This window comes from Culex quinquefasciatus, chromosome 3 (assembly GCF_015732765.1).
Source record: "Culex quinquefasciatus strain JHB chromosome 3, VPISU_Cqui_1.0_pri_paternal, whole genome shotgun sequence".
Taxonomy (NCBI): Eukaryota; Metazoa; Arthropoda; class Insecta; order Diptera; family Culicidae; genus Culex; species Culex quinquefasciatus.
Window position 1 is genome coordinate 185,384,162 of NC_051863.1, and position 16,573 is coordinate 185,400,734.

The window sequence follows — 16,573 nt, forward strand, 5'->3', positions numbered from 1 at the left end:
GGACATAGTTTACATACATTTAAGTGAGATCCGGCTTCAAAAAAGTACATAAATACCTTTTAAGTGGTCATAACTCGAGACAGGGTTGCCAGATCTTCAATGTCTTGTACTCATTGGAAAGGCCTTTCAATTACCTAACCAACGATGGATCGGATGATGGATCCGGACATAGTTTACATACATTTATGTGAGATCCGGCTTCAAAAAAGTACATAAATATCACTTAAGTGGTCATAACTCGAGACAGGGTTGCCAGATCTTCAATGTTTTGGACTCATTGGAAAGACCTTTCAATTACCTAACCAACGATGGGTCGGATGATGGATCCGGACATAGTTTACATACATTTAAGTAAGATCCGGCTTCAAAAAAGTACATAAATATCACTTAAGTGGTCATAACTCGAGACAGGGTTGCCAGATCTTCAATGTCTTGGACTCATTGGAAAGGCCTTTCAATTACCTTACCAACGATGGGTCGGATAATGGATCTAGACATAGTTTACATACATTTAAGTGAGATCCGGCTTCAAAAAAGTACATAAATATCACTTAAGTGGTCATAACTCGAGACAGGGTTGCCAGATCTTCAATGTCTTGGACTGATTGGAAAGGCCTTTCAATTACATAACCAACGATGGGTCGGATGATGGATCCGGACATAGTATACATACATTTATGTGAGATCCGGCTTCAAAAAAGTACATAAATATCACTTAAGTGGTCATAACTCGAGACAGGGTTGCCAGATCTTCAATGTTGTGGACTCATTGGAAAGGTCTTTCAATTACCTAACCAACGATGGGTCGGATGATGGATCCGGACATCGTTTACATGCATATAATTGAGATCCGGGTATTTGTGAAAACACATTTTTATACATAACTTTTGAACTACTTATCGAAACTTCAAACAATTCAATAGCGATGTATGGGACCCTAAACCAAGTCGAATGCAACTGGTTCGATCAAAATCGGTTCAGCCAGTGCTGAGAAAACTCAGTGAGAATTTTGGTCACATACATACATACACACACATACACACACACATACACACACACATACACACACACATACACACACACAGACATTTGTTCAGTTTTCGATTCTGAGTCGATATGTATACATGAAGGTAGGTCTAGGAGCTTTTAATAGAAAGTTCATTTTTAGAGCAGGATTATAGCCTTACCTCAGTGAGGAAGGCAAAATAGTAAGGCAAAATGTAATGATAGGAGGTTGTAGAATAGGCCAAATACTACCAAAGACAAACATAAACCAAACAAGATAAATGCAAATTAAAATACTAAAAAGAAAACAAGATAAACATAAAACAAGAGAAGTAAAGTTTTTCATAGAACAAAAGTTGCTCACTCCAGAACACGGGAAAAACTTCACCCTACGCACTCTGTATCGACACCGAATTTATTTTCTGATCAATTTGACAAAAACTGAATCTGTCCTCTTTATTTGGGGACGCCCATGCCCACCGCACGCATCTACTCTAAATACGCACTTTTCAACATTCGGGGGCCCTCTCTTCCGGGGGCAAATGTGGCCATCCCTTTCCAGCACGCCACACTTGGCCATACCTGGGTCTGTGGCAACATATTCCGCGAGACGCGCGACATAGCCCTCTTCTTGTCTGCCTGCCGCGTCGAAGGCCGGCGCTCTACATGTTAGTGCGTAGACGCACCAAAATATGGCCCGAAAGAGACAGCAGACAAGTTCGAACATGGTGTGAGATTTTCGGATAGTGGAGCAGCATAAACATTGGGAAGCTCGTGTGCACCAGGCAGCATAGTTAGATGAGGCATTCGGGTCGGGTCAGTCAGTCAGTCACGTTGGAAGTGTTCATAGGGGAGTGCAGAGAGCAGGACGTGTGGAAATCAGAGTGGGAAAAGTTCGAGTGAAAGTGGAAAGGCAAAGTGCGCGCGCGCTTTTTCTATGCTCAATTAAGGGGAAATTTCTATGCTGGCTGAAGGTTCTGAGGTTCTTGGCTGACGAGTGCGTTCACGTTAACAGCAGACAGCATGGAGTGGAGGTGTTTTGACTAGACGAGTAAAAAAAGAATAAAGCCAAACTATCAAAGCGTGAAGGATTTTCTATGGCTGCAGTTGCTGAGGAAGAATATTGCGTTGTTGTTTTGAAGTTCGGAATCGATCGGAATTAAGAAGCTGAAGAAACTTGTACTGTGAGGCCCCTAAAGTGATATGATTCATGACACTATCAGTTGAACACGTGAGATATCGATTGTGAACAAGCAGGATTGATTGAAAGCCAGCAAAACATTAAACCAAACTGATGGCGATGGATAACACGACGGAGACAGGCGAGGAGTTTTCCTACCAAACAACGGCACCAATTGACCCTAAAGGTATTTAAGTCTGTCTTTTGAAAACAGATTGAACTGTGGCGGGGAGGAGTTTAAATTTGGATATTTGTCTGAATATAAAATTTTGTAAACAAAAAAAAACAAAATATTTGTTTAATTGACTTTTTCGGTCTATTTTCTATCCATTTTTTTTTTTGCAAAATGATTTGTTCAAATAGTAAGAACTGCAAATTGAATGGAAATCAGAATCATTAAACATATGAGAATTTCCTCTGAAATAGAGCTTTTTCAACTCTCTAAATATGCAAAAATCTCAATTTTCAATTTCAAAACAAATTTACCCGAAATATCTCAATTTTTTCAAAATTTAGCAATATTGATTGCCACAAATTTTCACCCTTTTAAAATCAACAAACTTTTCCAACAATAGCCCAAAATAATTCGACCCAAAAGGTAGGATGGCATTGTAGGAAGGTCACCCGAAATAAAAGAGAAATCATTGTGTGTCTTAATCAGGGTCGCCCTCGTTGGCGCAGGTACCGAAACCAGGTGTTGCCGAAAGGCAAAAGCATCTTCTGTAGGACGAACGACGCCGCCACCGGTTCGAAACGAACGGGACCCCAAGAGGGCCTGAAACGAAGCTAAAAGCATCGCACCAAAAATAATAACAAATGATGCGAGACTGGAACGGGACGAGATGGTGCACTCAGCCTTAAGGTGTCTACATCTTTTTCGTAGCAATAATTATTTGAACTCGATGTAATTTGAAACTCTCAGCACGAGGCAAGAGTAACAAGTGCTTGATTCAGGATATTTATTAGGAAAATATCTAATATAGCAATCATACATTGACCCATAATTAGTGTATAAATATATTCAAAAACGTGAAAAATCATAAAAGGACTGTAGCTTAGGCAACATTTAATTTAATTTAAAAATTCAAAATGCATCTGAGCAGTTCTCTAGGATTTCGGTCATTCGTTTTTTTTGTATTTTTTAATCCGACTGAAACTTTTTTGGTGCCTTCGGTATGCCCAAAGAAGCCATTTTGCATCATTAGTTTGTCCATATAATTTTCCATACAAATTCGGCAGCTGTCCATACAAAAATGATGTATGAAAATTCAAAAATCTGTATCTTTTGAAGGAATTTTTTGATCGATTTGGTGTCTTCGGCAAAGTTGTAGGTATGGATACGGACTACACTGGAAAAAAAATAATACACGGTAAAAAAAATCTGGTGATTTTTTATTTAACTTTTTATCACTAAAACTTGATTTACAAAAAAAACACTATTTTTAATTTTTTTATTTTTGATATGTTTTAGAAGGCATAAAATGCCAACTTTTCAGAAATTTCAGGTTGTGCAAAAATCACTGACCGAGTTATGAATTTTTAATCAATACTGATTTTTCAAAAATCGAAATTTTGGTCGTAAAATTTTCAACTTCATTTTCGATGTAAAATCAAATTTGCAATCAAAAGTACTTTACTGAAATTTTGATAAAGTGCACCGTTTTCAAGTTATAGCCATATTTAAGTGACTTTTTTGAAAATAGTCGCAGTTTTTCATTTTTTTAAATTAGTGCACATGTTTGCCCAGTTTTTAAAATAATATTTTTGAAAAGCTGAGAAAATTCTCTATATTTTGCTTATTTGGACTTTGTTGATACGACCTTTAGTTGCTGAGATATTGCAATGCAAAGGTTTAAAAACAGGAAAATTGATGTTTTCTAAGTTTCACCCAAACAACCCACCATTTTCTATCGTCAATATCTCAGCAACTAATGGTCCGATTTTCAATGTTAATATATGAAACATTTGTGAAATTTTCCGATCTCTTCGAAAAAAATATTTTTGGAATTTTCAAATCAAGACTAACATTTCACAAAGGCCAAACATTCAATATTACGCCCTTTTAAAATGTTTGTCTTGATTTGAAAATTCCAAAAATATTTTTTCGAAAAGATCGGAAAATTTCACAATTGTTTCATATATTAACATTGAAAATCGGACCATTAGTTGCTGAGATATTGACGATAGAAAATGGTGGGTTGTTTGGGTGAAACTTAGAAAACATCAATTTTCCTGTTTTTAACCTTTGCATTGCAATATCTCAGCAACTAAAGGTCGTATCAACATAGTCCGAATAAGCAAAATATAGAGAATTTTCTCAGCTTTTCAAAAATATTTTTTCAAAACTGGGCAAACATGTGCACTAATTTAAAAATGAAAACTGCGACTATTTTCAAAAAGTCACTTAAATATGGCTATAACTTGAAAACGGTGCACTTTATCAAAATTTTAGTAGAGTACTTTTGATTGCAAATTTGATTTTACATCGAAAATGAAGTTGAAAATTTTACGACAAAATTTCGATTTTTTGAAAAATCAGTATTGATTAAAAATTCATAACTCGGTCAGTGCTTTTGCACAACCTGAAATTTCTGAAAAGTTGGCATTTTATGTCTTCTAAAACATATCAAAAAAAAAAATTAAAAATAGTGTTTTTTTGTAAATCAAGTTTTAGTGATAAAAGTTAAATAAAAAATCACCAAATTTTTTTACCGTGTATTATTTTTCCAGTGTAGTCCGTATCCATACCTACAACTTTGCCGAAGACACCAAATCGATCAAAATTCCTTCAAAAGATACAGATTTTTGAATTTTCATACATCATTTTTGTATGGACAGCTGCCGAATTTGTATGGAAAATTATATGGACAAACTAATGATGCAAAATGGCTTCTTTGGGCATACCGAAGGCACCAAAAAAGTTTCAGCCGGATTAAAAAATACAAAAATTAAAATTGAAGAAAAAAGACCGATTTCGTAGAGAATTGCTCATCTGAAAGGGCTTGAAAAATCCAACAAAATGCGGGGTGAAGCATCCCAATTGGTTAAATCTGAAAAGAATTATTGGCATTTTAGTGAAAATATAACACCATTTTCAAACTCAAATAAAAAAGTGTTCCAACTCGATTCGACCTGCAGCTTGTAGGGGACATCTGGGACTACCATCTGAGGCGTTTTGGGTAAGGCAGTTCAACATTTGATATAGACACTTCCTCCTTAAGTAATTTTTTTGGTTGAAATTTTTTGCTCGGGACCCCTTAGATCAAATTTTTGGGTGATTTATCATTATTTTATCATATTCGTATTCCTTCACAATAGAATCCTTATTTTCGTCCATTTAAACCCTTTAAAAAATTAAAGTTAAAAAAATCTTCGATTCACATTTATTGAAAATCAAGTTCGTTTCCAAGGATACTAGATATCACCAGAAAAAGATAACTAATTAATTTTTTCAAGTAGATTGGTGATGTCCAAACGACGACCCATACAAAGGGATATACTTTGTTCGTATACTCGCTCTTAAGTTATTCTGAGTACCTGCTAAGACAGAAAGTGTTTTATTTTCACTTTTTATCAAACTACATATATTGACTAATGAAATTTGCTAAACTGCTTCTGTTTAGAATTCAAAGCTAAGGTTATCTTAAATGAAGAAATGATAAATTAGAGAATTTGATTCATATCAATTTTAAATAACAAGAGTCCCTGTGAAATGAAAAAAAATGAAACTATTGGCACTACGCCCCCCGGGGCATGGCCTTCCTCTAACGTGGGATTTCTGCTCCAGCGCCTCTGACGAGACAGGAGAAACCGGGACCGACGTTTTACTTCACCATCCGATAGAAGCTCAGTGGATAAGGCGGGAATCGAACCCGCGTCTCATAGCATCATCGGGATCGGCAGCCGAAGCCGCTACCCCTGCGCCACGAGACCCACCAAGAGTCCCTGTGAATTAAATTTGAATTTGGGAAAGCATTTTGCAGTTTTTTTTCGGATTTGGTTTAGGTGGTAGTGCCCATCCTTCATGGAAATAGAATTCTAATTGCGATGTTTTCCTTTAATTTCATCTGATTTAAACACAATAAAATGATAGCAAAAACACATTTGGTACACAGTGGAAAATCATGGTAATGTAAATACATATCAACTGGAAATGTTGGCAGAATTTTTGTCAAGTAGAGGTTGGATTCACGAGATTCGAGAGTTCCAGGGAGTTTTTAATTTAAATTGACCGTCAGCGGGGGTGACATTTAATCTGGGGAGCGAGATTGGGTCAAAGTGATTTTTTTACCCATTTTGCATTTTCTTAATTAAGATCTTCTCAATGAAACTGTGGACATCTTAAGAAAACTTTGCTGGAAAAAATTACGTTTCTAGACCAAATCCCGCCATTTTAGCAGCTGTGTAAAATGGAGGTACATTCTTGGATCTAAAAGACCTCTCGAAAAATAATCCCAAAATTGAAAAATATGGTCAAGTGCATACAAAAAATCAGGCAGACGAAAATATAACAACTACACCCAAAGGAAATATATATCTCAAAATCTGCAACAGTGGATTTGCTGCAGAAAATGTCACATTTCATAACATTTTTTGCAGCAAGCCCGTAGATCATTTTTGCCCGCGTGTAAACATTTCAGCGATCTGCAGTTCTCACCAACACATATAAAGCTGGCCCGTCCAAGAGCAACACACCAAAGAGAAGAATATGTTGGTGCTCTTTCACTCACTTTTCATCAAGCGTCCATGGCGCGGTGGTAGCGTGTCGGATCAATAACCAAGAAGTTGGTGGTTCAATCCTCGTACTGCTAAGTGTTTTTTTGTGAAATACAACCAAAAAGCCGTCGGTAATGTCGATAATTGTCGGTAACGGGCAAAAATGTCATACTCCTATATCGCAAAAAATGCATGAGGACAGATTTCATGCAGATTCTGATATACTTTCATGCCGCCATGCATCACAATCATGCGACTGCCAGTTGGGTGTATGAATGGGGAAAGGGAGGGAAGAAAGAAATTAACTCAAAAGCATGCAAAATTCTGACGATTTAATTGATTATTGGCCCCATGGTTGAATTTTAGATTTTCAATTGAACTCGTTCATTGAAACCAAAAAGATGTTCGAAATTGCCAGAAAATATATTATATCTGTCCTAATCCACTTTTTTGCACTGGTATCAAAAAGTAATACTTTTTGATTCTTTTATTTTTAGTAGAGAAAAGAAGGCTCTTCATGCGAGAATGTCAGAAAAAGTAATTAGTTTGACAACGGGACGGCAAAAAATAGTTTTAAAATCACTCCCATTTCCCGTTACTGAACTGTCAACTATCGTGAGACATGTTATGGTTCATAGAATGCTCTTTTCGAATCTGCAAATAACTTAAAGGGGTTTTTTAATTGAAAACAATGTTTCGTCTCTCACTATTCCTTTTTTTTATTTTTCTATCTTTAGTTAAGTCCTTAGTTAAAATCGATTAGAGATTCCAACTGAACTTTGAAATAACTCACAACTGAAAGATACCCCAAACCTCTGTTATGAACTTAAATGAACCAATCATATCATGATTATTCACTTACAAAACATGAATTGAACGAAATTGAATTGAAAACAAAAACAAAACATTTCAAAATTACATGTTTTTATAACTTTTCAGGGTTACTTATTAGAGTGTACAAATGTTCTGCAAATGTGTAGAGCAGACAAAAACAAAAATTTTGATTTATAAACATAAGGGGTTTGCATGTGCTCTTCATGAGTTATCCGATTTTTTTTTTCCAAAAGTTCAATAAATTTTGCTTAAGATTTAGGCTCAGTACCCCTTAACAATTTTCGCTTGCTTTCTTAAAAGGTCTTTTGTAAATAGAAAACCTTGCCATTGGGGGTTTTAAACAAGTAATTAAGAATTCATCTCTGTAACAGAAGGCAAAAAGTTCAGTTTGGTCCACATGTTGATTTTCTACCTAAGATTCTAAATTTTTGCAATGGTTTGGTTTGAAGTTTTTAAATGCATATGAAATTAAATTAGGATTGAATATGCCCTTAATGTACCACATCATTCATCAAACAACTAAACTATTTTCCTTCCCTTAAATCTAACCCCTTAAGGGCATCCTGCAGTTTGACCCCTGTTCAGCCCCCTCGAACTACAACGTCCTGTGCCTTCTATGCTCTCCTAGTCCCCCTCTAGAGCTTCAAAGTTCATAATTATGAGGCCTGTACTTCTCAAGTCCCTCATTCTGCAAGGCAGCATCTACACCAGCGGTAAATCAGGCCTTTGAAGAGAGTTTTTAAGGGAAGTCTTCTACATCAGGAACAACATCAACGAACAAAAAAAAAATGTGCGTAAGGTGAAAGCATGACAACGTGTCTTCTTCCCGGTGTTCTTCCTCGAAAAAAAAAAAACTGCGTAACGCATTGTTTGCGTGGAACTGAAATTAGGACACGGACCTTGGCACAGCCGAAGAAACGTCTTGTGAGGAGGGGGAAATTTGAGAACCCGGCAATTTCTGGGGCTTCACGGATCTAATTTTCCTAATAAAGGATTATTCAAATTAAGGCCGCTCGGACCGACTGAGGAGGAAGGACCTGCCCGCGGAGGTTGCCGCCGCTGCTCTGATTTAGATTCCATTCATCCACACACACAAATCTTACGCTTGTTGGTCTTCTTCCCGGGGCGGTGGACGGTGATGGACATGACGCCATGTGCCATATGCCGGAATGTAGCAGATTTAGGTGTGTGTCGAGCAGAGCAGGCTTCCTGGACTGACCAGTTCTGGCTCCTTTAGACGACGCACGGGGGAAAGTTACAAAGATTACAAGGTTGCTTTTACTGGTGGGGGAAAGTGTAAAAATGAGAACTTTGTGGAACAGACATCAAATTTTCATTTATTTTTTATTTTGCAAATCCTACTTCTGTTTCCCGTCATTCTCGAATAACGAAACGGCTTTCTTTTAATCATCAAAGTTACAGCACTACTTTTCTTTACCAAAAATAAAATAATAAAAAAGAACCACTTTTCAAAACAATTGCCGAAAAAAGTAATCAAAGGAGTTTACTATCGAGGCCTTACATATTTTTTAATGATTTATCATGCACATGTAATTTTTATCCAGATGAAACTTTTTGGATGTTTTTCGTATGCCTAAAAAAGCCATGTAGTATCAGTTTGTCTATATAATTTTTCATCTAATTTTGGCAAATGTCCATGCAAAAATAAAATGTGTTATTAATTACACGGAAAAAAAACATCTTTGACCAACTAATGTTTTTTTTGGTGTAAAAATAGAGTTTTCGAAAATTTTAAAAGTAGGTCAAAAAGACAAATGTTTTTTTTTATTATCAGCTCTTTAATAACAATTATTTCGAAATCATATAATCAAAATTATTTGTAATTTTAAACAATCTTAAATTTGTGAGTTTGAAATTTCGAAAAAAATTGTTGAAAGAGCTTAAAAATATTTTTTTTTACATAAGAAATCGGACCATTATTTTCTGAGGTGTCAGTGGTCAAAAAGCGAAGGCTCTATTTTTATAGTTTATTCTTTGCTTGGCCATATCTTAAAAACTTAAGGCCGTATCATTAAAGTACAACTGCAAGGATTTTTCAGCTTTCCGAAAACATTTTTTTTTTTTTCGAAAATTGGCAAACATGAGCACACTTATTAAAAATTGAGCAAACGCGACTTTTTTTCGAAAATCTACTGAAAAATTGCTTCATCCAAACTATACCAAAAATCTTTTTGATTGCAAATTTGATTTGATATTGGAAAAGGAATCCAAAAAGTTATGTGGAAAAACATAACTTGGTCAAAGTTTCTATGTCCTTTCTAAAATTTTGTGAGAAGTTGGTATTTAATGTCTCATATAACAAAGAAGATATTGAAAAAGTGTTATTTTTTTGGAAATTAACTTTTAGTGACAAAAAATGAATTTAAGCTAACAAAATTCCGAGTATCAATTAATTTTGGTTAAGTTGTTTTGCAATCATTAGTTTCCAAAAAATTCAAGAATTGACGAAAATTTATAAATATTTTGCGAAAAAACTGTTTTTGTGGTGTTGTACATCGAAAATTTTATTAATTTTTTTTTATTTATCGATAGAATTTTCGTTTACATTTTATGAAAACTAATGATTGCAAAAAAATAAACTAGTGTAAATGAATTTTAAAACCCAATAATTTTTTTTAATTTTATGATACACTGGAGTTTGCGGAGCTCCATTAACTAGTAAAATGTTTGTTCAAGACTTCAATATTGGTTGTATTTCAGGCTAGTTGAAAAAATTGTTTTAAAGTTTTTTTCACAACTTTTCCCACTGTGCTCACATCACGACTTTGACGAACCTTTGAAAAATTCTAATGTCTGGTAATGTATTTCTAATCATAATTTATTCACATGCTTGTTGTGCTCCTCAACAACAGAAAAACGCACAAAACCCAAAGAGAAAGGGTTCGGCGGCGGTCGAAAGAAAACGAACTTGTGCTTGAAAAAAAAAGCAATTTCATTCAGTTCCAAGGGACAAAAAAATTAAACTAATAAGCTACGGTTAGGACCTTCGACGACGACGACGACTGGTTTCAAGGAAGCAAAAGTAAAGGATTAAAATTTACATCGTTTGCGATCAACAATCTCGTCGTCGCGGGGAAAAATTTGTGCGTGCGCCTTAAAGAAAGGGCAGGGAAGAATGAAAGCCCTTCCTCGAAAAAACAAAATTTGACGCATGAATGACGAGATTTTTTGGCAGCTTGAATAGGCAAAAATCCTTGTCATAATTCGGAACAGAGCACAAAAAACCGTTAGACAGGTAGCAGGAGCAGGCCGCGGATCCATTTCAACGGGAATTGTGAGTTTGAAGCTCGTTCCCCATGAAGGATTTAAGGTGTCACTTTTATCTGCAGATTTCAATCGAAGATTTTTTAATTTCTTCCGCTGACATTAAGCCGATAGTTTTGACCCCTCGGGGTCGCGGATAAATGTCCACTAACAAGTTCTGTTTCCTGTTTTTTTTCCTATTTTAATTATATTCTATTTTTTTTTTACTTTTTCAGAAGAAGGAGCAACGGATTCACGTCGAGCCGGACACTGCAAGTGGTTCAACGTGATCAAGGGCTGGGGCTTCATCACACCGGATGACGGCGGCCAGGACGTGTTTGTTCATCAGGTAAGTTAGAAAGTTTAGGATACATTTGCTCTACAACTTACAAATATCATAAAAAATATTATTTAATGCAATTTTCAGAGTGTCCTCCAGATGGATGGGTTCAGATCGCTGGGGCAGAATGAGCCGGTGGAGTTTGAGTGCAAACTGACGGATAAGGGCTACGAAGCGACCCGGGTGTTTGGACCGTCCCAGACCCAGTGCAAGGGCAGTGAGTTCCGGCCGAGGGCCAAGCGGAAATATCGGAAGATGAGGTTAGTGAAAATTTATGTAAAACTCTAAGAAGAAAATATTCAGGATTGCCATGTCTTCCAAAAGCTTGACTCAATTGAAGAGTTTTTACAATCTTTTACTCGCTATACAGTCAGATGATTTTCTGGGGTTTCTTGGTCGAAATAATTCGACCATTATTTTTTTGTTTGGCCCTTAGGGCAGGGGTGACCAAAGTATGGCCCGCGGACCAATTTTCAATGATCATGTTAAATGGCTCTTTGGACCAACTACATGTGTGATTTTATAATTTTTAAAATAAAGGTTTAGTGAACATATTTAGTTTCATTTAATATGAAACCAAAGATTTATCCGTACTTTTATCCACACAAAACAGATATTATTAGCAGAAAAATTTAATTTATTGAAACAATTTCAGACATTTGATTGTGATTGAAAAAAGTACATTTCGTCAAAAAATTCATCAAACATTTTACTAATGTGGAAAACTGTACAGACAGGAACAATATAACATTTTTATAAGCTGGGCCCCAATTTTTCTTACATTTATAATCCGCTTACCTCGAGATTCGAATTCATGACATTTGGGCAACGAATTTAGTAAGTAACATTTGATTCAGGCTGACCAAAATTTATTGAGTTATTATTGAAATTGAAGGAATATTAGCTCGAAAATCTCTTTGCAACAGTTTATATTTTTGGTAACATTTTATATAAAAATGAAAGTATCCCTATTTTCAAAAAACTTTAACTGAAAGATTTATTAGCAATTAAATAATTTGCTTGAAAAAACGTTATTTTGTTAAAATACACACTTTTTTACATTTGGCCCGCAAGCTTATAAATGTGAGTTTCAAATTTGGACCACCACTCAAAAACTTTGAGCACCCCTGCCTCAGGGTGACCTACGCCTTGTTTAGGTGGTCCAAAAAATGGCCATTTTCGTAGGTTTATGTAAAAATCACATTTGAAAAAATCATAGCTCCACGCCATTTTTAGAGTTGTCACCCTGAATTTGATTTTGAAAAAACAAGATTTTTTTTGCAAATAGGTGCCAAGAGTGCCCATTTATAAAAAAATCCTTTAAATTCATCTAAGAAACATTGGAAATGGGTCTTTCCGTTCCTTATATACAGCCACTGTATTTTTTCCAAATTAACATAAAAACACATAAATTTATGAAATGTCTAGAAATTAATAAAAACTTTTTTTTCTCAGCGATATGTAGCAATCTTCAAAAGTGTCCAGTTTGATTCAAAATATTCATTGAAGAATGTGTTTTACATTCACAGCAAAAAATCAGATGGTAAAATCGCATGCAAAAGCATGCACATCACCTTCGTCAAAATAAACACTTAATATTACACACTGCATGTACAATTTTTGTAAAAACAAAAAAAAAGTTGCCATCGACGGGATTCAAACCCAGCACCAACAGTAAGGACTGGCGCCTTAGCATACTCGGCCATCAGACTGATGAAAAGTTGTAAGGATAAAAGCATATATGAGCTTGACATTTCGGTCAAGTTGGTTTCCCATACTGATGGGCTACATATTTCAGGGTGTAAAATGACATAAAATTGCATAAAATAATGCAATAATTATTTTATACGCAGGCCTTTTACACGCAGCTGGATTACTACTTTTTAAGCCGTTTTATTTTGTTTTTTTTTTTTATATATGGCGTGTCGTGATGATTTCTTTAGAAAATTACTTTTTACATAAAGTTATGACCATAACTTACCATCTCTTAAAACAAATTCGAAAGATAAAAAACTTAAAAATTGGCACAAAATGGCAGCTTTCATGCAATTTAGAGCAAATTTTGTTTCAGGATAGCACGATCAAGACGAATTTTAAATCAAGACAAACATTTAAAAAGGGCCAAATATTGAATATTACGCCCTTTAAAAATGTTAGTCTTGGTTTAAAAATTTTGAAAATATTTTTTTTGAAACGATTGGAAAATTTTACAAATGTTTCATATTTCAAATTGTGAATCGGACCATTAGTTGCTGAGATATCGACATTAGAAAACGATGGGTTGTTTGGGTGAGACTTAGAAAACATCAATTTTCCTGTTTTAAAACACTTGCATGGCAATATCTGAGCAACTAAGGGTCGTATCGACGGAGTTCAAAAAAGCAAAATATAGAGAATTTTCTCAGCTTTTCAAAAATATTTTTTTCATAAGTGGGCAAACATGTGCACTAATTTAAAAAAAATGAACAACTTTGACTATTTTCAAAAAAGTTACCTAAATTGGCTTTAACTTGAAAACGGTGCACTTTATGAAAATTTCACTCAAGTACTTTTTGATTGCAAATGTGATTTTACATCGAAAAATGAAGTTGAAATTTTTTTGCGACCAATATTTCGATTTTTTGAAAAAAAATCAGTATTGATTAAAAAATTCATAACTCGATCAAAGATTTTTTACACAACCTGAAAATATCTGAAAAGTTTACATTGAATGTCCTCTAAAACATATCAAAAAATGAAAAAAAAAAAAATAGAGTGTTTTGCAAATCAAGTTTTAGTGAGAAAAAGTTAAATAAAAAATCACCAAAAATTTTTTTACCTTGTATCATTTTTTTTTCAGTGTAGTCCGTATCCATACCTACAATTTTGTCGAAGACACCAAATTGATCGAAAAATTTCTTCAAATGATACGTATTTTTGAACTTTCATGTACCGTTTTTGTATGGACAGCTTCCAAATTTACATGGAAAATTATATGGACAAACTAATGATGCAAAATGGCTTCTTTGGGCATACCGAAAGCACCAAAAAAGTTTCAGTCGGATTGAAAAATACAAAAAAAAAATATAATGACCGAAATCTGAGAGAACTGGTCTCTAGGATTATTGTTCTGCCAAAAAATTACATATCATTTCTAAATTTATTGGGTGGCGTCGTGGCGCAGGAGTAGCGGCTTCGGCTGCCGATCCCGATGATGCTATGAGACGCGGGTTCGATTCCCGCCTTATCCACTGAGCTTCTATCGGATGGTGAAGTAAAACGTCGGTCCCGGTTTCTCCTGTCTCGTCAGAGGCGCTGGAGCAGAAATCCCACGTTAGAGGAAGGCCATGCCCCGGGGGGTGTAGTGCCAATAGTTTCATTTTTTTTCGTTTTTTCTAAATTTATTGAAACATAATCTTTGACAATGTATTCCGTTTTTTTCCGAAATGTGGTCCAAATATTTTATGATTTTTTACATTCATTTTTTGCTACATGATTTTTCCGGAAATGTGTATAAGAGATACAGTCCAGACTCGATGTTCCGAAGCCTCTCGATTATCCAAGGTTTCGATTATCCAAAGTTTGATTATCCGAAGATAGGGGAACTATACCCATTCTCAGCCTATTTCTTTTAAGCTCGACAAAAAAAGTTAATACATGTTTTATTTGTTATTCGATTATCTGAAGGGAAATATAGCCAAGGTCTTCGAAAATCAAGTCTGGACTGTAGTTCAAGACAAACATATTAAATAAAATGTAGGACATTTAAAAATTAAATATGCTTACAAAAAAAATCTTTGGTTTTTTAAATAATTTTTTAAATTGTTTGAATTATTATAAAATCTATCAAAATTAACAATTACAATTTTTCTTTCCAGATGCTACAACTGCGGTGAATTCGCTAATCACATTGCGCAAATGTGCGCCCAGGGTCCGTTGCCGAAGCGGTGCCACCACTGCAAGTCCGAAGATCACCTCGTGGTTGACTGCCCGAACAAACCGCCCCCAAAGGTTCAGCAACCTGACCAGCATCAACACCAACAACACCCACAACAGCAACAACATAGTTCCTCTACTCACCACCAGACGTAACGGTGGCTGCTTTTTGGTTCAACCGCTAGGGGCGCCGCCACCGTGTACTAGCTCAAGGACTAGTGAGGGCGCAAACCTCACATGGAAAAATGGAAAAAAAACTCACCTCACCTACCACTTACCACGCGTAAAGTACAAACGAAGAAAAACAAACTCACCGAAAAGAAAAACCGCCAGCGAAATCGTGTTCCGAATTACAAGAAACAACTCCCAATCACCAAATGACTTTTATATTTTTTTTCTACAACGTAAATACGTATAAGTTTAAGAATGAAAGTATTCCGAATACTTTTCTCAAAAGTCGGTAATATTTGTTTAGAGCAAGCTTAAATATTTAAGAAGAACTTGAATCCAGTACGATTAGTTAGTTTAGTGAAAAGAAATCATTCGCAATTGTGGGATGAATAGTTGTGTAGAAACTGAAAGGAAAAGCTCGTACTGAAAATGTTTCGATGAATGAGTGCTGAATGTTTGTAAATACAGTATGTGCAATTCAGGAGATTGTTTGAATGAGAGTTCAATGGTTTGAAAATTCCTTTCCATAACATTAAACAGTTATACAACTAAATCCATGAAATAGATGCATAGGGTAACAATAAAATATATATATTTATAACAGAACACTTGTTCATATCAGAGCTTGTTGTGTAATGCAGCAGGACACACCTTCTTCCGTCAACGAGAGTTACTACTAAAACACTAAAACATTCTGGAAATTGTAAATTGCCAACATTTTGGAGCATACCATTTGTAGTCAGTATAGCTAAGAAGCGCGAAAAGTTTGATTTAATAAAAAATATATAAGCTCAAAATTTTTGTTTTTTTCCCCTTTTTTCATTCCGATAATGCGTAGTCATAGCGCTCCTTCCCCCGTTCCACTTTGGAAACTTCTTTCCCGTGGGGGGTCGTTTTGGTTGCGGTCGTATTTCTTGTTTGATGACCTGGCCATCAGTCGATATTTTCTCATTTTCTCGCAGATACGATGGAGCTGTTTTTTCCTTGAGCCTAGAAAACGATACGGAGAGAAAGTTTGAAAGCTTGCCTCACCTTGTCGGTTTTCCCGAAAATCGTTGTAACATCATGCAGTAGGAATTTTAGATGGAGGCTGGGCATTAAAGTATTTGCTTTTTCTTGACTAAGTTTTTTACAGGAAAAAAGACAAA

General features: G+C 35.4%; 1 protein-coding gene across 2 annotated transcripts; it reads left to right on the forward strand.

The window, feature by feature from the left end:
• Positions 1 to 1,715: 1,715 nt before the first annotated feature.
• Positions 1,716 to 16,222, forward strand: LOC6045462 (protein lin-28 homolog). 2 transcript variants are annotated; one of them, XM_038263696.1, is made up of 4 exons: positions 1,716 to 2,372; positions 11,236 to 11,348; positions 11,427 to 11,599; positions 15,197 to 16,222. In XM_038263696.1, exons 1-4 carry the CDS (start codon positions 2,300 to 2,302, stop codon positions 15,408 to 15,410), a joined length of 573 nt encoding a protein of 190 aa, XP_038119624.1. In that variant the 5' UTR covers positions 1,716 to 2,299; the 3' UTR covers positions 15,411 to 16,222. The 2 variants fall into 2 exon arrangements, with proteins under 2 accessions (XP_038119624.1, XP_038119625.1); XM_038263697.1 differs by having other exon boundaries at positions 11,239 to 11,348.
• The last annotated feature ends 351 nt before the right edge of the window (positions 16,223 to 16,573 follow it).